Here is a 22,710-nt window from a genome sequence, read left to right as displayed (position 1 = left end):
AGCGAAATGTTGCTGTGTTTAAAGCGGCTGCGTTATGTTTCCGAGGTAATGCCGCTGCCTACGAGGTCGCAACAATGCAAGACGACAAACCGGCCATATTGTGATCTCTGAGCTTACGTTTATTTGCGGATTCCTCCTTAAAGTAGTGTTTCACGGACATTGCGTTGAGTGTTCCTTATCGATGAGACCACTTTTCAGCACGATGACGCCACTTTGCCGAGCAATGACAGTACGTTTCCGAGCGGTACCATGGTGTTGGCGCTCGCTCTACCTTTCGCGTTGTCGGAGACATGGTTGGTGAACGTTTCGTTGCAGCAGCTCACTTAGCACGTTTCACTGCGTTGCGATTGTCTCGTACTTCATCGGCAGTGAACTGGCGCATCCGGACAGGCTTTGCTGACTCGCCTGATGATGTAGACGCAAGTGATTCAATTTGGACATGGACGCCGCAGCGCTAACAATGGCGCCGCTGCTATCATGCGCCATCTAGTGAATTTCCCGCCAGGCAGAGCCCAACCACGTGCACCGCCTCGCAGACATTCATCACTGCGACTTGTAGCAACGGCTGGCGTGGTGCACGGTGGCGCAGTGGTTAGCGTGCGCGGCTACGCAGAGGTAGCAGCGGCGGTTGAGCAGATGATCGAATCGTAACCGCGGCCACTTTCTTTTTGTTAGCTAAAGATAACGTAAATTGTCGGCCATTTTTTCTGCCATGGCTTTTTGATGACGGCGGGGTCACACAATGAGCCAAGTAATGTTGATCTATCGCATTGAAATATTTCGGAGTATTCACTATGGTTTCAATTTATAATTGAAAGTGCCCTTCACCACGTTTCTGTTTTAGAAACAGACAAGCGCGGCATGTGAAGGAGGCAGTGACAAGCGTGCCTGCAAAGTGTCACACTGATAGACACCAGGAGACAATGAGATTAGATTCGCCTACCACCAACCGTACTCGTTGCTCTCGTTGTCAATTAATTGTTTCCTCTGTTTTTCAGGTATTATTTCGTTTAATGAAACGCTGAATTTCTTAAAATAACTATTGTATTAAGCGTCTCTGCCGCAGCGCCACGCAATCTCTAAGAAAAAAAAAAAGACTGTCTATCGGTACGACGCCATGCGAGTCGCCCAGAAGCGCCTATCTGTACAACTCTACGGCCGCGCCATGAACAGCGCGCTTGAGTGGCGTGCGAAAGCTTTACCTTGATTAAGATTAGGCCAGGTTAGGCTATAGGTTAGTTAGATTAGGTTAGGTTAGGTCTCCTACCCGGTGTGTTTCGGTCGGCTTAAACAAGGGCTTCAATTGCCTCGGCCACGTCAATAACACCCCTACAGACCTGAAAATATGGTTCTTAAACATCTGAGTGTTCATCTAAGTAGCGGTCGGTAACGCTTTCTGTCACTTCGTGACAGAATTCAGCACGCTTTAGAAGCGCGGCTTTTCGCAACTGCGCTAACATTGGCGTGGCCGTCGCGTTGTACAGATTCCCAACCAATGCCGCACGATACCATAGAGATTGACGGTCATCTAGAAACAAACGTCCCTCAACGCGGAACAGTCATCGCCAAGAAGACATATACAAAAGCCGTTACAGCGGGCTTTTAAGTGCATTACCTTGCCTCCATTTTTACTTGCAAGGGGAATTTGCATGAGTGGTGCGAGATATTTTGACAAGCTGCTTTATGGTTAAAATGCTTGGTCTGTCGCCTTGTTGTCAATTATAGACGACGTTGACTGATATAGCCATAGAACTCCAGCATTCGTAGTTCGGAGGCTTATGTACCTGTCGCGTTGTTTGCATTACTTCTATGATGTCGTGTTTAGTCACTAGTATGTAGGCAAAATACTCATGTGTTTAAAAAATCACCGTATTTCAATCCATTGGAACGCGTAACCGGACCGCGTGTTCATCAGCGGAAAACCATAGCCAACAGGCATCTAGGCTGCTTGACGAAATATACTCTTTTCTGCGTTCTGCTGTAGCTTACGCCTTCTCTTGGAAACTCTTTGTCCAGCTATTTCGTCTGACCCAAGGCTACACGAGTTCACAGTGGTGATCGGATTTCCTGACTCTGGACCATTAAGAAGATGTTGACGGGGGATTCAAACTACCGTGAGTCGTGTGAGTGCCGTGTTCTTTTTTTTTTACAAGTACAAAGGCAAACAAAGCAACAATAACGTACATCCTAAAATTCAAACGAAAGAAATTGCGCCTGCTTTCGCGCTACTTTGCTAGAACATCGGGTGCAATCCTCTAAGCTACGACATCCATACGCAACTTCTTCGCTAGAAAACTCTTCCTCTATTACAAGGGTGCAAGCGAAGTAGCAGCGCGCTTAACTTACGGCGTCGTGTGCGAGCGAGAAGGAATCAAAGTTCGGAATAAGCGACAACGAACGAAGGAAGTATGGCCAACTGGAAGTATAATCGAACATCGTGCATCTGTAGTTGAGGCTATGTTATCCCGGCAAACTACTGCACAACACTTTTCGAAAGCTTCCACAGTGCGTACAAACGCAGCGGCGCTCTCCCGTTCACAGCACCGTCGTCAAAAAAGTGGCAATGCAAGTGTCACGCATTTTTCTCCCATTTCTGAGAGAAACACGACTGGTGGGCACATCGGGAAATATTTGGCAGAGAAAAGGACGCTGCGGACGACCAATCGCCGGCAAGGTCTGCCAGGTTAGCCGCGGCTGTAGTAACATTGCCACACTATATTACAAAGGTTACACAGCGACTGAATGTCTTTCTATCGGTAACAATTAAGCAAAGTAAAAAAAAAACATTGATAATAAATAGTTTGTATGGAATCGTGGCATCGAGGCGAGGCCAGTAGCACCCGCACGTCCATTTCCTTGGTATGCAATCGCACTGCAGACGGTTGCAGGTGTGGTTCGAATGTCGCGCATAGGCAGAATATCTGTTTCCTCGGTAGCACGCACCGTCTCAGCTGCGGGTTGACAATATCGTCGAGCGCCAAGCGGCGACAAAATGTCCGCTCCCTTTGCATAGGATCTCTGTAGAGCGTAGGGAGAGCTAGGAGAGTAGCCATGAAAGAAAAATGCAGAATTTAGCCCCTGCTACCGGTGCTGCCAACTTTATTACAGAAACGTTCGCTACGCAACATGTGTACGTGCACGTTTCGCTGCATATCGCATTTTGACGTTGTATCAGCGGTCACCGCTTTTCCTCGGTTTCCTCTCAGCTGATAAAGGAAGAAGTTGCATCGCACCAAGTCAAGAGTTAGTCTTGAAGGTTCTAGAGGCGGCATTCGGACAAAGGCGGAATGCCCAAAGGAGCATTAACTGCAGTTTTGGAGCCCGGTAATAAATCATATGTTGGTGACATTAAGGCCTGGAGCCCCTAATTACGGTGTCTGTCATAGCTCGAGTGGTGCCTCACAAGAGTTAAGGCTAATCGGTCAACCCCACCACCGTGATCAGCGCCAAGGTTCGCATAAATTTACCAGCTTCGTAAGGAAACATGTTCAAGTACACGTCGTAAAAGTGCGTAGCATCGCACGCAATGGTCATAATGGTTCAACATTAAAGCTTGGTTCGGACTGAATCGAAGTCGCCTATTTTTCTACACTGACGCACATCCTTCGGAGCCGTCGCTGCACGTATGGTGCGAGGCTACGTTGGTAGTGGTGGTGGTGGTGATCCTATCGGTGGCAGCGCTGTTGTGTAAGCATACGAGCGCGGTCTTGCAGTACGAAGTGAACTGCGGCTCAAAAGCAACACTGCGGTAAAATTCCGCGCAAGATTTGCATGTTGTCAAATGAGCATGACACTCCGCTGAATGGAGTGTCATTGCGAATATAAAGAACCAAGCTATTGCGCGCATAAAGATGCTCAGCCTGTCAAACATTAGACACAAGCTTGCAGCACAGAATTATGTTATAGCCTTCAGCAGCAGCGCATGCCTATTGCAATTACGAGCTGAACATTTTAATGTACTTTGAGCTGACCAATCCCAGTGCGTCACAACGATGGAAGCGCGCACCATGCTTGGCTATATATTGGTGCCTGTGGCCGAGTAGCCCCAACAGCGGGTTCCAACACTTACCCACATCAGCTCTAGCGGAGCAGGTAGACACTGTAATGCGAGTAAGACTGCTACTCGCCTAGCGTAGAACTGTCTTCTTTGCAGAGTACCGTGCACCTATGCGTGGTGTTTCAGCTAGGTTTAGCTAAAGTTCATAAGCATACCGAAGCTGTCTAGGTGCACGTAAACGAATGCATGTTGTTGACCACAACATGGAAAAAGTCTAACAATTTTTGTACTCTGCGTAATTGCCTAACTAAGGAAGAATAATTTACCAACTTCGGAAGTAGCGAGTATAGAAGTGACTTTCAATCAGAAACTTCTCTAGCGCTCTCGCAAACTTCCAATTGAGGGGCGCCTAACTGACTGTCACTGACTGACTGTAACTGACTGCCTGACTGTCATATTTTTGCTGCGTCCTGAAGCCCGCAAAATACATTGAACAAAGGAAGACTCTGACATTCCGACTTTTGCGCAGCCATCGTAGTGCCTTCAAACGTATCGGGTATGGGCGAACATCTCATTTCGCCTGGTGCGCTGCCTCGCCTGCAAATCGCTATCAGGAACCACCACGAGGGAAGCACGTAGGCGCGTTACTCGTGTAAACACGCGCAGCCAGCGGTTGCGTCAAGGCGCTGTCCCTTTAGGAAGCTAGAAGTTGCTGAACAAGATGTTTACTAATGGGCTCTACAAGTTTCTCTTTGGAAGTATTTTGCGACTGCTGTTACTTGCGATGTTTGCTAAGTATTTGTAACTAACCACGCCATTAGGCAGAATGCAAAAGAAGAAGTTGTGCAACTTCCAAAGCTTTTATAGGTTCCAAAGTTTTTAAAGTGTTTATTTAGTATTTACAGTACGGGGTGCATAGTATACTTACAGCGGTATGCTGAAAATTCGAAACTGCAAATAGGAGCTCCTATTCGCAGTTGCAGTTGGCCTTCTAATTGCTCCGTAACTGACTATGCATTTAGTCACGTCCTCCTAGGGTGCTTCTGCATATCTTTAAACCTTAGCTAATGTTAGCCAAGAGACCCTGTAGAGAAGGCTATACATATACTGCCATTACAAAAACGATGCCCAACAACTGATTTCACTATACGAGGAGTTGCAGTAGGCGAGCAATCGCACTGATTTTATTTCCTGCCACAGTCTCTGTCACGTCCTGCATACGTAAGAGAGAAATGCCCCTCGCACACTCCACCCCCCCCTCCCCTAGAAAAAAATGGCTGTGGCTTAGCTAAGGTTAAGCCCAGGATTCGAAGCATACTAGCGTTTATTTTAACGCGACAGCGTTAAGGAGCTCGTGTCGCAGAAAAGTCGGAGTCGTCGGCGTCGGCTCAGGTGTGCGGCGCTTGCTCAGGCGCACATTTCGTTGTCGCGCCGAACGCTGCGTTGCTCGACGCTCACCGCGTCCGATGCGGGGCGCGTAGTCGCTGCGCCGTAGCAAAGCCACCTTGAAACAGTCTGTAGCACGCCACAACCTTCGCTTCTCATTCCAACGAGCAGCTCTGTCTCCAGGAGGCATCTTACCTCGTGAGTGTCTAGCAGAGGCAAGCGCAGCTGCTTATATACCGCCGCGACGCCGCGAGCGACGGCGCCCCGTTTCTCCTCTGTCGTGACGTCATGGTGTCACGTGGTATTGAAGGCGACACCGCCGCGCCTGAGGAGCTGGGTTGAGCTCTAGTAATATGCTTCGCATAAAAAAAAAATAGACATTGGTGAGAAAGCCTCATGTGCAAGTGCAGCTGTCAAGGACACCGTTGGAAAGTGAGGGTACTAATACTCTGGGCAATGCAAGTATTTTTAACTGCCATCTCATGCCACGACCACACTGAAAACTCCGAATTTACTTGCTGCGCCGATCGAAGGGTTTAAGGGGAGGCGACGAGAAACGAACTTGTGCTATGACTCATGTCCAGAGCAAAAAATAGACCGATTCCTCATAACCAGTGAAGTTTTGTCTCGCTCCTTCATTTTTATTTGGAATGCAGCCACCACTTCATGTGGGTGCCGTATCTGGTAGTTGCAAGAAATAGAAGGTCGGTGGTTGAATTTTGTTTTTAGCGCAATAACGATGTATTTTTCCATAGTATGGTGTTGACGAAAGTTTCGTGCTTCAACTACGTCCACTTCATTTGTCATTTCGTGAACTTCAACATTGCTTGTACTCTGGGAGTGGTCTACGTGAAGTTACCATTGTGGTCTCAATGAGAACACCTTTCTAATGAAAGAGGTACGCCGGATATCAGAAAAAAAATCCCTACGCTACATTTTACTAGTGAACCAGTGTTTGAACCTAGCTCTATCAGCTGTCATCTTTGAATTTTCCTATTACAGCTCATGTGAAACACACAATTTGTGGGACTAAACAGGGGCTTAATCAACTTCCACGAGATCTGTTGATATCGAAAACAAATTTCACAGATTGGGCCTTGTGGAGAATTCCAGTGTTGGAGGACACATTGCCTGTTAAATCTCTCAAAAACACTGAGTATCATGAGAAATAAAGAAACGAGCATGAAATGTGTACCACTAAAATGACGCAATATAAGAAAGAAAATATAAATTAGCAATATATTGTGAGAGCGCATAACACTAATAATACTGAGGCACCTACCGGGATTTTATTGTGTACACTCTGACAACGTGTGAAGGTGGTGGACAGTACAACGCCCGTGGACTCTTAAAAGCATTTGTTACATGCGCCAGGAGATTACATTCGTATTTTCGCTGACGTCCATGGACGGACACTTTTTCTTGAAGGTTGGCGCCACTCGTTACATAGGTTTTGGAGCCAAGAAGAACAAAAGAGAAGGTGCAGTGTGGTACTGTGAGCGGAGCTTCTATGGTCACTGGTTATAGTTGGTACTATGCTGCAAACAGGCGCGTAGCCAGGATATTATTACATTATTGATCCATTATTCTCTGTTGGGTTTCCCCTGCTTGGCGAATAATACTACAACTATTACCGTGAGTGGACCCTTGGTATACATGAAGGCGAGTACCATCCGGTACCTGCCTGGGGCGGGCCTTTGAAGGATATGCGCCTTTGTTAATACGTGGCGTACCAGGCTTAAAAGGGAGCATGGCGCCTGGCGAAAAATTTTCGGGGAGGGGCGGAAGACAGGTCAGCCCCCCCCTCCTTGCTGGCTACGCCACTAGCTGCACGTAAAAGCAAAACAAAAAACAAAAATTAGTGCAAGGGAGAGAGATAAGAGTGAACTTGGCATTTTCCTGCTGTGTTTTATTTTTGCATTCTATTTTTACCATGGTATGAAAAAACGTTCAGTTATCTTTAGGAGAAAAAGGATACAAAAAGGGTATAAAGAAATTATGAAGAAAAATGAAAAAGTTGTGACGAAAAAGATGAAGAACCACTACTGGCCTAGTGTAGACATAAGATGAGGTGCGTTGAGTTTCCGCATTCTAAATAATGGTTTAATAAAAAAAGAACTAATTATAAATAGCGGTCTTGCTAGCTTCACAAACTCTATGAGGCACACTTGACACGACCAGTTTGTTGCGGTTTTATCAAATTTTTCTTAACAAGCCTGAAGTGCTTAGATATTTCGCCGATTATTTAAAATTGCGATAACTGATACACAAAGTGCCGCACTTACTTTAGATCAATCCAGCGGCAGCTTGAAGCGAGCCTGCTTAGGTTTTATGTATATTCGAGGAGGAAATACGAATTGACTTCAGCTTAGATGCATTATTCCTAGAGTTTTATTTTCATGATATATAGCAGGTTGACTTGTTTCTCGACTGCAAAAGCATTTAGTTTGGTTCCAAGGTTTTGTTTTCGTTTGACCTCTATTTTATTGGGAATAGCAGTAGCCATTGCTTAACCTCAAGTTTCGCCCCGATTTATATGCCCGAACAAGCACACTGTTCTGCTTTCCCTATAATTGCAGCGTCCAAAACGCCTACTGCTTCTTCGTCGGTGGGAAGCTCCGCCTCTTCTACTAGACGTCAATCGGACGCTGGATCCGGTAACTATGCCAAAGGACATTGCTCTGAAAAAAAAAAGCATTTTTTTGCTCCTCAGGACAGAATTCGAAAGTGATTCAGTACAGGTGCTACACGCCACTAAATTTGCTTCAGAAGAGACACGAACATTTAGCCATATTGTAAACCGCTCAGAATGGTTTGTACACCTAGTGGACATCATGACGTATGTTCTGTGCAGATCGGCGGCTTCTTTATAGGTCTGCACAAAGTGAAATTTTGTTTGGACTGGCACCTGTCCTGCGTGTATGTCCCTATCTGTACCGTGTCAAAGTTTGTACTATCTAGTTCTTTTCTCAATAGTAAAAATTTAGATGCACGATTTATTAGATAAATTAGATAACTGGTTGGATTATGAACTGATAGATAGGTGAAGGAAATGTACTTATTAGGTTCGATTGAATAGCATGCATTTACGGATATTATGAGCTTCACCTTTGAAGCGAGATGGTGGCCGATGCCGCCAAGCTTCACTTTTGTTGGCATTTATAAACTGCCTCTGAGAACTGTTGCCGTGTTCCCCAGTTGCGGAATATTAAAAAAAAAAAGATATGTGCCCTAACATCAATGTTTTTGATTCCGCATTTTACTTACATGTACGCCGCAATGGACTTTTTCTATTCGTAAAAATAGGCAGCCCACACGCAAGCGCTACAAGACCTGCGTGAAATCTGCTTTCTTAACAGAAACAATAATCGAATAGCCAGCATAAGAAGTCTCTGGAAAGCCGTCTCTCGAATATTTGTACTTACAGAGACAATAAACTTTCCGGTGTTAGTGTATATAAAAGCATTCTACATGCCTATAAGAGAGTGCGTTACGCGTAAAGCAAGCCCTTTCTGCTGCGCAATATTATTCTGGACATACGCGTGAGAAAACCTGGTCTATAGTAGTCTGTGCAAAAGTACCCTATTAAAAAGACAAAATTTTGAAGAAAGCTATGCAGCAGTTGAGGGGGGGGGGAATGTAACTACTGCTGCATAATTAAAGCGGTGAGCTGTCATTCGTTCAAAGAGGGCGTTTCAAAAGTGCACAAGAGGGTTTATGGGTTGCATTTTCAACTGCATGCTAAACAAATACAGCAAATGCCTGTACATATGATGCATATCGGCGCCAAGAAGCGCTTGCTAGCAATCTGGCTGTAACAAGAGTTATCCGATTCCCAGATAGCATAGGCAGTCTCATTTTTTTTTGTCGCACAATTTACGACGTATATAACCGGATGCATTGATTCAAGACACTGGTTGGGACGTCACTATAAGAAATAGCTTGCAATCATAACAGCATATATGTATATATATGCGGTTATAATTGCAAGTGGTTATATCTATAACATTTCGTGCTGTTCATGTCGTAGTCGTATGTTCACGTCAGAAATTGTCCTCACCGCAACCACAATATCTGTACCACGGCGGAACGTTATGCGGTCTCTCTAAGTAAATTTTGTTGTCGTGACATAGTTTTTGTCGGGTCGTGTTTGACAGCAAAAGGAAGCTCTCACCTTACGGCAGAAAGCTTTGTGATATCAAGAGCCCTCCAGGCTGGCGGTATTAGATTGTTGGCGTACTTTGTGTGGCAGCCATTTGTCACCGTCTAGTGGCTGTGCAAATGACACGTGGCTGGAGCGGCCAACAGCACGGGGCACTTCTGTGGAGGAACAAAAAAAAAGAAAGCTAGAGCGCTGGGCTCTTATGCTACGTCAGCACAAACGTAGGAAAAATTTTTCCACTTCTAACGCACCCATTCGTAAGCCCCCCCCCCCCCCTTTTTTTTTTAAAAAACTGTGCTAACGACAGCGCACGGGGGTCGTTTACCATTACATTATTGTTTTTGCTTTGCTGTGAATACAATCTGCGGTAGCCTAGTGATTGAAGCTTCCAATGCTGGCCACCATGGCCGTATTACGACGGTGGCGGAATTCAAAAAACGCTCTTGTCCTATGTTTGGGTGCACATGAAAAACCGCAGTTGCTCCAAATTATTTCGCAGTCTCCCACTGCAGCCAGCTTCATAATTAGATCATGGGTTCTGCACTTACAATCACCCAAAACGTTTTTCGCCTGGAGCAGCATGTGGCTGATTTTAGGACGTTGAACAGACCCAACGAACTGGGGTGGCACAAAATCAAGATGAAATTTTTCTTGTCTACTCCAGCATTAGTTACAAGCCACGAGTTGTCAATGTATGGTTTGTTTCGGTACGTTATTTCGACGGATAGCCAATTGCACCAGCAGAGCTTTTGTTCAAACATTGCTAGCCTTTCTATAAAGTGAAAACCGTGTGCACTGCAAACACAGGTATTTAAGATGGCGTCAATGCGAGGTAGTTGGCACAATTCATAGTTGAAAACAGCGCAAAATGCGCTATTTTCACCCGTGGGCAGTTATTTAAGCCAGCCATGTGAATCGAACAGAAAATAATGACCACAGAGAAATCGTAAGAAATAATTTGTTGCTTCAGTTAAGTGTTGAAACTGTAAGCTAAAAGAAAATAGAGGGTAAAAATAAATACTCGGTTCCCATCGCATAGGCAGGGTCTCGACTCCGACACAGCTTTGATGTCTTTAGTTAGCATAGGCAGCTTTAAAATAAATTATGGAGTTTTACGTGCCGAAACCACATTGATTATGAGGCGCGCCGTGGTGAAGGACTTCGGAAATTTCGAACACCAGGGGTTCTTTAACGTACTGCTAAATCTAGGTACACGGGTGTTTTCGCCCCATCGAAATGCGGCCGCCGTGGTCGGGATTCGATCCCGCGACCTCCGCGCTCAGCAGTCCGACACCATAGCCACTGAGCAAGCACGGCGGGTCATACGAAGATTTGTTGGTCAGCTGTCAGCTGCCAGCATTAGGTCACCTCCTAATGCTGGCAAACTACGTGATGCTAAAGGTAAAAAGAATGTTCCACATCCAGTGACATAACCTTGAGCGGCGCTGATTTATATTCTCCGATTTACATATTGAAATGATGAATAAATTACCAAAGAATATTGATGTAGAAACACCCACTCTAATTTGGTAGCGCAACACACGCTTAAAGTTGAGTTGAGGCAAAGTATATTCTTTGTACACTTTAATACGCTTCATGCTTGTCATTTCTACATTTCAATTAATTACTAATTCCCTCTACGCATTTCTTGGCTTCTCGTGATCTGTATGATTCATGTGGCTGAGACTGAGAAAAAGTTTTGTCCCTTCGTTCCCCGTCTCCGAGTTAAATAAAACAACGTTCGAGCGACTGTAAATCTACGTCAGAAGTTTACCACGTCGCATTCTAGATCTCGCCAGCAGTCGACGCGAAGCAAAAACGAAAACGAGAACTGTTCCCGAGCGTAACTGCCCACTTAAATACAAACTTCAAGTTACAATAACGTGCAATAACACCGGGAACCAGTATAATCCATTACGCATGATTATGTGTGCAAATCGGCTGTTACGCCGGGTATCGGTATTTCGGTGCTCCGATCGCCGGTCCCCTATGCAAATGTTTTTCCGTTCACGACTGTGCACGTGTTCGTCCACGCAGTTTACGAACACCAAGCGATAAACAAAGCTTGAACCACTAATCTTTTGTTCTTTTTCTGCGTTCATGTGACAGAAAAAAGCGGACATTCTGGTAAGCTAATCACGTGTCACACGGTTCTGGTCATTATACGTGTCATATATGTAACGTTATGCAAGTTTCACATGAGTGCTCAGTTTCTTATTAGAATCTGACCTCCTTTTGTATTGTGAGATCCAAAGTGTGCCTTAGTATACACAGTGTTCATCGCAACACTTTAAACAAACACTTGTGATTAGACATTACATGTTTTCTTTGACTTATTGTTGGTATTTTTTTAGACGCCAACGCTGATTTGCGAGAATAATAAATACTGAAGCCAGCGTTTACGTTCCTAAAAGTTATCTTAACTGAGAATTTTTGTACACTTCAGTGTGTGTATAACAGAAACAATCTGCACTACGTACCTTGATATGCGACTTTATTTTCGGTACACATATGCATGTATCGAGGGCACTGAGAAACAAACCTGGAGGACGCTTAAGCGTCGCCCATAAAAGCGGAACGCGATAGCATTCAAAAAGCGCTGACTGCTTCTCATGCTTCTCTGTAACTGTGGCATACCTAACAGTCATGAGCATTCTGGTAGAAACACAGCGTCTGGCATGGGCCTATCCCGGAGGTAGTGCACAGGCACACACACACACACAAAAAAAGAAATACGTCATTTGTCACGTTTGTGTTATTGTTTCGCACTTTTTATTAAGGTCTCAGAAATTTTAGCGTAGAAGAGAGGCGATGTCGGTGTTTTGTTGCATGACAATTGTTTGTGGGCTGTAATTATCAAAATTCGGAGGAATAGTTTTGTCAAGAATGTAGGACAAGGTGGGAGCGAGTTTAGTGACAGAATTTCGCGGGGATATAACCGGCATACACCGCATGTCAGGTCGCAAGGCGTGCCTAAATAGATACGGCAATTTTCGCTCACGGACGACTCCGCCGGCGCCGGAGTTTCTGCGACATGGGCTTCTTGATGCTATCGCTTAAAGAGACCTGCCTTCAGCAATGTGAAACATATGGCTATGGAATGGTTATGGCCTTCGACTGTTCAGCAAGCGACCATGGTTGGATTCCCGGTCGCGACGGCCACATTACGATGCGGCTGGAATGCATGGAGGCAAACTTGCTGCGCCTTGAGTGAACGTTAAGAAACTCAGTAAGGTAAATATTGGACATCCCTCCGATATGACCTCCATCGTAGCCGCCTACGCAGTTTTGGTGTGTTAAATGCCAGTGAAGGGTTTTACGGGTACGCCTGTGTATTGTAACTATAGGTGGGCGAATATCAGCATTCTCGAATGCGAGAAGCAAGTATCAAATCTAATATTCAATATTCACATGCAGACTGACATACTACAGAAGGAATATCTGACAAAATTAGCTACCGCTACCGTAATGGCTAGTGAAAAAAGAGAGCTAAATATGATGGTCGAAGGTTCAGTTTCTACCACTTAATGTCTCAAAAACTGCACTAATTGCTTTTGGGCATCTGTAGAGCTCAATATTTTCATTACCTAAAGAATGCTGTATGGAATGGCCATACCCAAGAAGGCTAAACAAATTATGGCGCAAAATAGTGAGTGGCACTGAAAATAACATGTTAAAAAAAGTTGCTGGGTGACTTTTGTGCCATAAACAGACGTGAAAGGACCCGTTGCAAGGAACATATCATCGATCATAGCCTAAAAGCTAGACATCCTACATGGTCAGACTGTAAAACAAACTCTACACGACCGCATACGAGGAGAATTCGCAGGTTGTCATGACAGTTTCCACCGCAAACAACAAAAAAGTTTAGTTATCTGTGTATTATTTATTGCTGTAAAGCTTTTGCGGTTGTTTCACTTCTGTGAATGTACGGTGCCTTGCTTAGCTGCCACTTTACCCGCCGGTTATTGCGAAATAATGGGTTAGTTTCGATATTCGAAAATACGAAATAGTTCTTTTTCGACTGCAAATACTAATAGGTATTCTGTAAGATTCGATTATTATTTGAAAATTCAAATATTCGCCCAGCCATATGAATAATGTGAAAGTTTTCCCTCCATTTCAGAAACGTCTGCTCTGGGGTAAGCTTGTGCAAGTCTTTTTTATCATGTTCTGTTTTACCATGTCTTGCTTTATTTTTTACTGCGCCATGCAAAGAGTCAGTGAGTGGTAGACGCAACACTGGACAAGATAAATGGAAGTGCCGTGAAGCGGACCCTTAGGGATCTGATCAATCAGGCACCTACACGGGGCGGGCAACCTCAAAGAGGGCTGTAGTGCAAGGTCGTCGTAGTCACCGTGCGTACTGGTTAGGATTGTGTATATAGAATAAATATATAGTTCCAGCTAAAATGACCACTGTACATGACATAAAAATGCGTAATATAGCCAAGGCCGAAATACTAACTAAAGCTACAAATGTGGCCTTAGTGGTACTACAGTCAAACTTAGATTTTGCAATGCTTACGAATGAATGCATTGCTTCGGATCTCAGGGCAGAACTCCGTAGAGCCTCACACGTTGAAAAACTTGAAGGAACTAAGTCAAAGGAACGTTCCGCATGAGCCAGTTTTGGGGAGAAATAAGGGACAAATATGGGTGTGCAGGGTTTTGGATCAGGTAAAAGGTAAACTTTGAGGTTTTACGTGCAGAAACAAGGATATGACTATAGGACATGCCGTACTGTGGGCTCCAGACATTTTGACCCTCCAGGAGGCTTTTAACGTGTGTCTAATTCCTTGTAGGTCTCGGACACAATTACACGGGTAACAAGGGATGCTGATGTCACGAAGGAACATAAAACACACTTAACAAACTCGTTAGCAATGATTATAGCGAATGCAGAATAAACTTGCATAATTTGTCCGCTGTTGATTATCTGTAACGTTAATTGCATGGCTGTTTCATCGGTCCTATTGTAAGCTCTCATCTACTTTCTTAAATCAAGCGGTAACGTCCTTGCGCTCTGGGAACACCGCGCCACCCAAATCATCCTCAAGGCTGCCGAAGTCCAGGCTCTAAACGTTCACTGCCGACGAACCACATTGTATGGCATTGACGTATTGGGGAATTTTCAGTGCAGTTGGCAATATAACTACGACTTGCACTTTTCTTTGTCTAATCATTTTAAATGCATGGGTGTGGTATAAAAATGCTCAAATCTAGTCTCGCTCAAGTGAATAATAATACGAGTAAAGGATAATGGAATAAGCATGTCTAATACCGCTGTCACACGGGGCCCCGCGAACTCCATTTAATTCCTCCGTTATTACGTCAAGAGAGTTGCGCTCCATATCACACGGTCTCTCATGCGCCAAGAAAGTTAACTGGAGGTTTTGCCGAAGGGAGTTCGGCAGTGACATTTACGGTTGGATGGAGAACTCTCGTTCCCACGTTGCTGCAGCGGCGAAGCAAACAACACTAATAAAATCGTCGTGACTGGCTCACTTACAAATTTTAACATTATTGTTGTTTTTGCTGGGGTTATGCACCACACATTGGGAGTTATTAATCTGCTTTTAAAGGGCAACTCCGGCGTTTTTTTAACCACGCTAAGGTACTGTCATTTTCAAATGGTATTGACGGTCCTGTCACCTGTTGGGTGGTTTACTTTGCTTAGAACTTACAAATAATTTTAAATAACCAATAAACGAGACACCAAAACCGAAACGAGTAGGTGCTTCGTGTGACGTCACGATGAGTGAATGACGTCAGGTCCTGCACTACCATAATGTAAACACGCAGAACATGTGCTAAACACGCAGTACACGTGGCGTTAACTCCAAAGAAGCGAAACTGATGGTGTCTCTTGATGACATAGGGGGCTTTTACAAAGCTTCCGAACTAGACAGCGGCAATTTAAGCGACCACTTCAGCGAGAGTGGGGTGTAGACTCTGACGTCGCAAAAACAGGGTGGCCAGTAGAAAACCATGAGTCCGGAACGCAACCAATTTTTACAGTTCATTTTCATGAAAACTAAATGACTTGCAGCCATATAGTTTCGCACAAAGAATCAGAATGTAAAGCAAGAACATATATGCACATATCTATATGTCTCTTAACATTATGCCTAACATTCTTCGTTCCATCGCTCTTTGTGCGTTGTTTAACTTGTTTTCGAGCTTCTTTGCCTGTTTCCAAGTTTCTGCCCCATATGTCAGCACCGGTAGAAGGCATCGATTGTACACCTTTCCTTTTAATGATAATGGTAAGCTTCCAATCAGGATCCAGTCAGGATCTGACACTATTTGCCGAATGCGGTCCAACTCATTTTTGTTCTTTAAATTTCCTTCTCGAAATAAGGGTCCCCTGTGAGTAATTGAACTAGGTAAACGTACTCTGTCACAGACTCTACAGCCTGACTGGTGATGTTGAACTCTTGTTCCCTTGCCCGGCTATTGATCACTATATTTGTCTTCTGCATATTAATCTTCAACCCTACTCTTATACTATCTCTGTTAAGGTCCTCAATCATTTGTTGTAACTCGTCCCCACTGTTGCTGGACAAGACAATGTCATCTGCAAATTGAACATTGCTGAGATGTTCGCCGTTGATCCTTACTCCTAGGCTTTCCCACTTTATAGCTTGAATATTTCTTCCAAGCACGCAGTGAATAGCATTGGAAAGTTTGTGTCTCCTTGTCTGACCCCCTTTTTTATAGGTACCTTCCTACTTTTCTTTTGTAGAATTAAGGTAGCTGTGAATTCTCTGTAGATACTTTCCGATATATTTACGTAAGCGTCCTGTACTCCTTGATTAGGTATTGCCTATATGACTGCTGGTATTGCTAATGAATCAAATGCCTTTTCGTAATCTATGAAAGCCATATAGAGAGGCTGATTGTACTCCGCAAATTTCTCGATTGCCTGATTACCTACATGAATGCAATCCGTTGTAGAGTATCCCTTCCTGAAAGCTGCCTGTTCCCTTGGTTGAATAAAATCCAGTGTTGCCCTCTTTTTGTTACAGATTACCTTGGTGAATATTTTATATAATACTGGAAGTGAGCTAACGCGTATATAATTTTTCAATTCCTTAACGTCTCCCTTTTTGTGGACTAGCGTAATGTTCATGAGAAGGAAATTTACAGAAGAATAAAAATGAGTTGGATCGCATTCGGCAGACATTGTCAGATCCTGATTGGAAGCTTACCGTTATCACTGAAAAGAAAGGTGTACAATCGATTCATTCTGCCGGTGCTGACATATGGAGCAGAAACTTGGAGACTCACAAAGAAGCTTGAAAACAAGTTCAGGAGTGCGCAAAGAGCAATGGAACGAAGAATGTTAGGCATAAATTTAAGAGACTGGAAGAGAGCGGTGGTGGATCAGAGAGCAAACAGGGATAGCCGATATTCTAATTGGCATTAAGAGAAAGAAATGGAGCTGGGCGGGGCACGTAATGCGTTGGTTAGACAACCGGTGGACCATTAGGGTTACAGAATGGGTGCCAAGAAAAGGAAAGTGCAGTCAATGACGGCAGAAGACTAGGTGGGGTGATGGAACTAATAATTTCGCAGGCGCTAACTGAAATCGCTTGGCGCAGAAGAGGGTAATTGGATATCGCAGAGTGAGGCCTTCGTCCTGCAGTGGACATCAAATAGGCTCATGATGATGTTATGACGGCCACCGCGAAAGAGATTTCGGTATGGTTGGTGCACGTTCGCACAAACCAACAAAGTCGAAACCTCATTTACCAAAGTAAATTCAACTAAAAAAAAAAACCTGGAATGCTCATGTCAATACCAGGGGATACTAGGTAAACTAAATAGTATCCGCCAGGCTTTGAAACGCCTCAGTTTAGGTCGCTGTGTGTTTGGCGCTTTCCTGCTCACTGGGAACACCTTCAACCTTGAAAAATTGCCATTAGATGGCATCATAACACGCAAATAACACGAAACTAACGTTTCATCCAGTGAATCGTTCGTGTTTTCTTTATGTATTCTACCCTCATGTAGTTGTCATTGGTCTTCCAAAAATCTAACAATAACACCAATCTACTACCGGAATGTAGATCTTGGCGTGTTAAAGTTGAGCTTAAACCATATGGGAATGTGGGCTTGCAATATTTCGCATGCATGTATGAGTGCATTCAAAGGCGTTGATATAGATTGGTTTCTTCCAGCATAATTTCGCGTTTAATTAAACCGTTCAATGGCCAGCTCATTGCGAAGGTACTTTGGAATATTTCTTTATTCTCCATATTTAGCCCTGATAATAACCTTTGCGAATTTAAAATGGCTCCACAACAGGTTTTGCCATTAGAAACACGCTAGTATAGGCGTAGATCACGCGGTGTCAATTGCTCTCAGAAAAGTGTGAAACGGCTGCCATCTCGGGAAAACACCTGAATTCTCCAACAGAAGCCCATATGCGCTTTTTCTCAAGGGAGCCCCTGTTCATTCCAGTGCCAACGTCACATGAAAAAAAAAATGCTTCTACGTAAGGTACAGTGCCTTCGATGCCACCATTGTGATCTCGATAAATTGTCTAATCAAGGACTCGCAGTACCGCCCTTGGATGCTCGATGCGGAGTGGAAAACGCGGAACGGAATAAAAATAAAGGAGGCAGGGCTCGTGACTTTGGCATAGCTTTGTCACTCCCCTCTCCAGCATGTCAGAAAACTGAGGAGAAATGCACCTTATTGGACTCTAGTCGAGAGAGGAGAAGACAGCTTCTGCGCTGATAGCGAAGCTCGCTTCCTGGCTGCATGACAACGCGACACATCAATTTCTCCTGTCTCTTCTAATAACGAACGAATTTGACAAATTCTTGTGGTTAAGTATTCCTTAAACTGTCCAGTGTAAATTGCAGTGCATAAGCAAAATTCGCTCTGGTACCTGGCGAGGGGCTTTTTAACCACTATTACACTGACATATTGTGGTACCAGTTAAAAAAAAAAAAACTTTTCAAAGGGACTGTGCAGAGGCAGCCGAAAGTGGCTAGCATTGACTGCGAAGTCAGGCGCGGAAGTGGTTAACCAAATAGCGGTACTTCACGATGTGGCGCGAACACTCGCTTGGTGGCCGCGGCAGCAAGGTGGTGGGGAAATTGTATTTCCTGTAATTGACACCATACGCAGTGCAGGCAATTCCGAATACTCCGAATCGTTCGCCGAAATATTATGTTACTGTAAAATTGCTGGTAAAATTTATCATTCGGAGTGTTCTTCTGGAAGGCTGCACATAAATACGAAAGAGGACACAAGAAAAAGAGACACAGAACACGGGTTCTCAACTGTGCTCATGAAGATTGCGCACACGCAGAAGCATAAAATGGCCTAGAAATTGGCAACCCGAATAGTTCTAAGCTTCTGTGGTGTGTCTTCTTCTGCGATGAGAACAGCGCAGTCGCGAAATTATTTGCTGCTCCGGAATATTGACAAGAAGGAGAATGTGGGAAATTTCATATTACGCCCTAGCTTGTACGTTGGGTAGGTAAGCGCACCAATCGGAAAATATACCGCAGCACTTGTCCTATTTCGGACACGGCTTGAGCTGTACGCGTACTTTGCAGGCGTGGTGAGAGGCCACAGAGCTACTTCTGGACGGTGACCACCATCTTGATCATTTTCATGCTCCTCGGCGTCATTGTGGTTCTTCTAGTTAACCGTGGTGAGTGCAGTTCTGTGGCCGCGCACGCGAGGTTATGGTGCATGGTTGAGTAGTCACTGTTACTGATATTGCCTGCAGGGCGAAGTGCAGATGGCAAGATAGCGCTGCGTCCTATGAATGTTCTGCGTTCTATCTTTATTGGACCGGCCATGCTGCGCGTTTTGCTTATGAAGACAGAAATGCCAGGAGGTGAACGACAGGAAGGTTAACGCGAATAAGTATCCCAGTGCCGACAACGTCCGGGAGTAAAGAACTCTAGACCCGCGGAGCACACTGCAAAGTCAGTCGGTTCACATTTAGAAATTTGTGACTTGCTAAAGAAGTAGCCACTAGAGCAAAAATTTTCTTTGCGGTGTCTTTTGTTTGCGCGCCACAAACATCCAGAAGTGGTTCTTGAGGGGAAGGAGAAAAGGCTAGCGCTATTTTCTGCAACCCATGCGGGAGCACGGCTCAGAAATACGAAACTCCAGATATGACTAATCCTCAACACCGATAGCTCAGTGAGTAGGGCGTTCTGCACGATTTCGCGTACTTTATTCCAGGATGCAGTCAATGCATCTAAGTTGGAGCGAAATTTGCGTACGCTCGCCTTTTTTGTTTCTTGCGTTGAGTGCGTGGAGAGAAAAGACTCGGATGGCTGAAATTAATTCCGCATCTGCCACTACGGACGTCTACTTTAGCTTGTGCGTTGGAATGGGACGCCAACTCGTCGAACGCGCGTCGCTTCGCAGGTCGTGCCAACGCGGGAGCTTTGGTGGCGGGCGCCGCCGGCTATGACGATCGTTGTGACAACACCACCCGACCAGCACGTTTCGTGCACACGACATCGGGCAAAAGGAAGCCCCGCACTAGGCGCGTGCCGCGCACGTCGGCCCGCACCGCCCCCTGGTGCGACGAAGTGGGACGCCGCTCGACCGTCCGGAGGCGCTGCCGAACCAGGCCCGGACGCAGCACGCAACCCATGACGGTATAACCGCTGCGGCGTATGCGCGAAACCTTGATGCTTCGTCGCCCCATGCGAACGCAATTGAAGGCACGCAGTAAGGTCGAAATGCGCGCTTTCAATGCAACTTTCAATGTAAGGTGGCTCCAAAGTATTATTACGCCAATATAGGTGATCGTTATTGGTTTGTTATTAGGCCTTTTTAAGGTTGTTTGCAAACAGGTTTTTTTTTGTATGTGTGGGAAATGAATATGGCGGTTCCGTGCTAAAGTTGAATTCCTTTATAAGGAAACGCTTTGGGCCCCATTCGTTATATCGGTCGCTTCGTTGTAAAGAACGCACACCGCAGACATCACAATGGAACCGTGGCAATCATTCATTCGTTGTACAGGTAATTTCCTTATAAAGGCGTTCACTATAGACGCGCTTGACTGTAGTTCTTAAAACCGGTTTGGTGTGTGCGAGAGCTGTAGACGACGGCCCACGACGATTGTTTTCGTTGGCCTTAGTTTATCCTAAACCTATCGAAGGCCTCCTGGAATCATGTTGCAGTGAATCATATGTGCAGTAAATATAAGCCCGTGATCTCCAAATAAGTGAAAACACATTCGCAACCATCAGAGCACCCTAAATAAATTCACATGTGGCAAACAGAGGGCATTAACCGGGAAAGGAGCTGCTATCGCGTATCCAGTCATTTCGCGCAGCGCGATTAATTTGTTTCCTCCACTGCTGTGAAACAGGACGTCTTTACCAGTTCCTACGGCATTATGCTGCCTAAGCGCAACATAGTTTATTGACTCTCCATTGCACCGCGGAGACAGAATATTACTGCTTTAATAGGTGAGACAGCGTCTGCGCCTACTTATGTGGACATCAATGGTAGGAACCTCGTGTTGCTTGTTAAGCACACAAGAGCGTACGAAAGCCACAGAGTGACACAAGCACAAGTACTTAAAGGACAAAGCCCACATTGTCCTTTAGTCACTTTTTCTTGGTTGCTCTTCTCTGTTCCCTAAGTTCCCCTTGTAGCTTGCACGACAATAACGGGAATCTGCCGGCCATAATATTCTTTATCGCCTTTTTACCACGCATGTTTGCACGAACTCAGAGCCATCAACAATGGTCTCTCGAAGACCAGATGGGATAGCTTTGTCTAGTAAAACACCAACAACCAATCTACTTTAACCCGGCGTGCAGACCTCTACTCATTCTGTGACGTCGTCTGCGGCTATGACGACGACTGCGGCTATGACGACGACTGCGGCTATGAGGCCGACTGCGGCTATGAGGCCGACTGCGGCTATGAGGACGACTGCGGCGGCAGAACCGAGTTCTGAGACGAGCAAGCGACCAGAACCAGTGAGGCCCCGGAGGAGGCCCACACGGCATGTTTCCAACACGACGACTGGCGGTCGAAGAAGAAGCACCAGCCACGCTACTACCAGTGAGCGCCTTGCTTTGGTCCTCTAAATTGCAGTGCTCTGCTTCGGACCGGAGAGACGGACAGCGTACTAAGGGGAAAGAAAGGATGCCGCATATTATTTACGAGGAGAACAAAGATTAGTATGAAAACCAAATTCAAAAACCAGGGGTGCTGGGTAAGAAAAACATTTAAAAAAAAGAAAACCGCGCACTTCGGGCTGGAAACAAGAGAAATCATGGACACTTTTCAAAGTAAAGCTAAGTAAGAAATATGGACTTTTCATATTAAAGCGAAGAGCGCTATACGAGGGGGCTGGCATGGAGCAATGGACGCACAACGCATTTAGCGCTTTTTCGGCGTGAGCGTATCCTCGACAGTTCCGGCCTTCGGTGGGGTCCCCTGTTACCATGAGGCCTAACCAACTATAGCTCTCCTCGAAGCCCTTGCGCAAGAAATATTGAACACGCGATTCTACTGGATGCCGAACAGGGAAAGAAATAAATGAAAACGTATAAGTAAACGTTTTTGCAACTGCTGATAGCTCCGTAGTAAGAATTCTTGACGCACTGTCTGCCGAGGTAGTATTCGTAACTCCAGAATCTGCTACTTGTGCTGTGAACACTGTCCAATCAAACAAAGATGGCTACGACATCGAGGTTTACGGCGGCTCTTTTGCTTGTGCAGTGTTCTCGTTCGTGACGCAGAATCTGGATGCTTCGTCGAGGCCTCAAAGGTCCTGGTGGCCTATTAGCCTGTATAGATTGGCCTCAAAGATTCCAGTGACGAAAAGGCGGAAATCGTTGCGCTGTGCTTCCAAACGTGCGGCCTATCTAGCCAACCGCATCATTCTTTGCTAAAGACAAAGACACTTTCAAACGAGCCGGAGGTTAAAACAGGGAAGTGCTTGTGCGTATAGCTTGCTTCCCTGAAAATTGCAAACACTTGTTCGCGGCTTTACTCCACTGCTACAGGTACGATACCTGACTGTTTTCGGCCTTTATCAGCGACTCCGCACTGCAACTCCTGTGGTAGTATGTCAAATATAACGTCTCAGAATATACAGGCAGTAACGTCTGTCGTGCTTTCAGTAGGTAAATACGCGTATTGTGCAAGGATCGAA

The 22,710-nt window shown here is 45.2% G+C and overlaps 1 protein-coding gene and 1 long non-coding RNA gene across 3 annotated transcripts in view; one reads left to right on the top strand and one right to left on the bottom strand.

Moving 5' to 3' along the window:
- The window catches only part of LOC135912682 (uncharacterized), a 169,675-nt gene that overhangs the window by 116,942 nt on the left and 30,023 nt on the right, over positions 1 to 22,710 (top strand). For both annotated transcript variants that reach the window (XM_070522279.1, XM_065445195.2), the window contains 7 exons: positions 2,017 to 2,123; positions 7,963 to 8,040; positions 11,655 to 11,672; positions 13,672 to 13,687; positions 19,124 to 19,221; positions 19,953 to 20,188; positions 21,365 to 21,611. In XM_070522279.1, coding sequence (XP_070378380.1) covers positions 2,090 to 2,123; positions 7,963 to 8,040; positions 11,655 to 11,672; positions 13,672 to 13,687; positions 19,124 to 19,221; positions 19,953 to 20,188; positions 21,365 to 21,611 — 727 coding nt within the window. In that variant the 5' untranslated portion in view covers positions 2,017 to 2,089. The remainder of the gene's footprint in view (positions 1 to 2,016; positions 2,124 to 7,962; positions 8,041 to 11,654; positions 11,673 to 13,671; positions 13,688 to 19,123; positions 19,222 to 19,952; positions 20,189 to 21,364; positions 21,612 to 22,710) is intronic.
- Positions 7,938 to 22,710, bottom strand: part of LOC139048000 (uncharacterized) — a 28,446-nt gene continuing 13,673 nt past the window's right edge. The window contains exons 2-3 of the long non-coding RNA XR_011507423.1: positions 9,558 to 9,703; positions 7,938 to 8,064 (exon numbers count right to left, since the gene is read on the bottom strand). This is a non-coding gene — a long non-coding RNA (uncharacterized lncRNA). The remainder of the gene's footprint in view (positions 8,065 to 9,557; positions 9,704 to 22,710) is intronic.

The sequence above is a fragment of the Dermacentor albipictus genome, chromosome 7 (assembly GCF_038994185.2).
Source record: "Dermacentor albipictus isolate Rhodes 1998 colony chromosome 7, USDA_Dalb.pri_finalv2, whole genome shotgun sequence".
NCBI classification, from domain to species: domain Eukaryota; kingdom Metazoa; phylum Arthropoda; class Arachnida; order Ixodida; family Ixodidae; genus Dermacentor; species Dermacentor albipictus.
The sequence above is the reverse complement of the archived record's forward strand: the minus strand, read 5'-3'. Positions and strand labels throughout refer to the sequence as shown.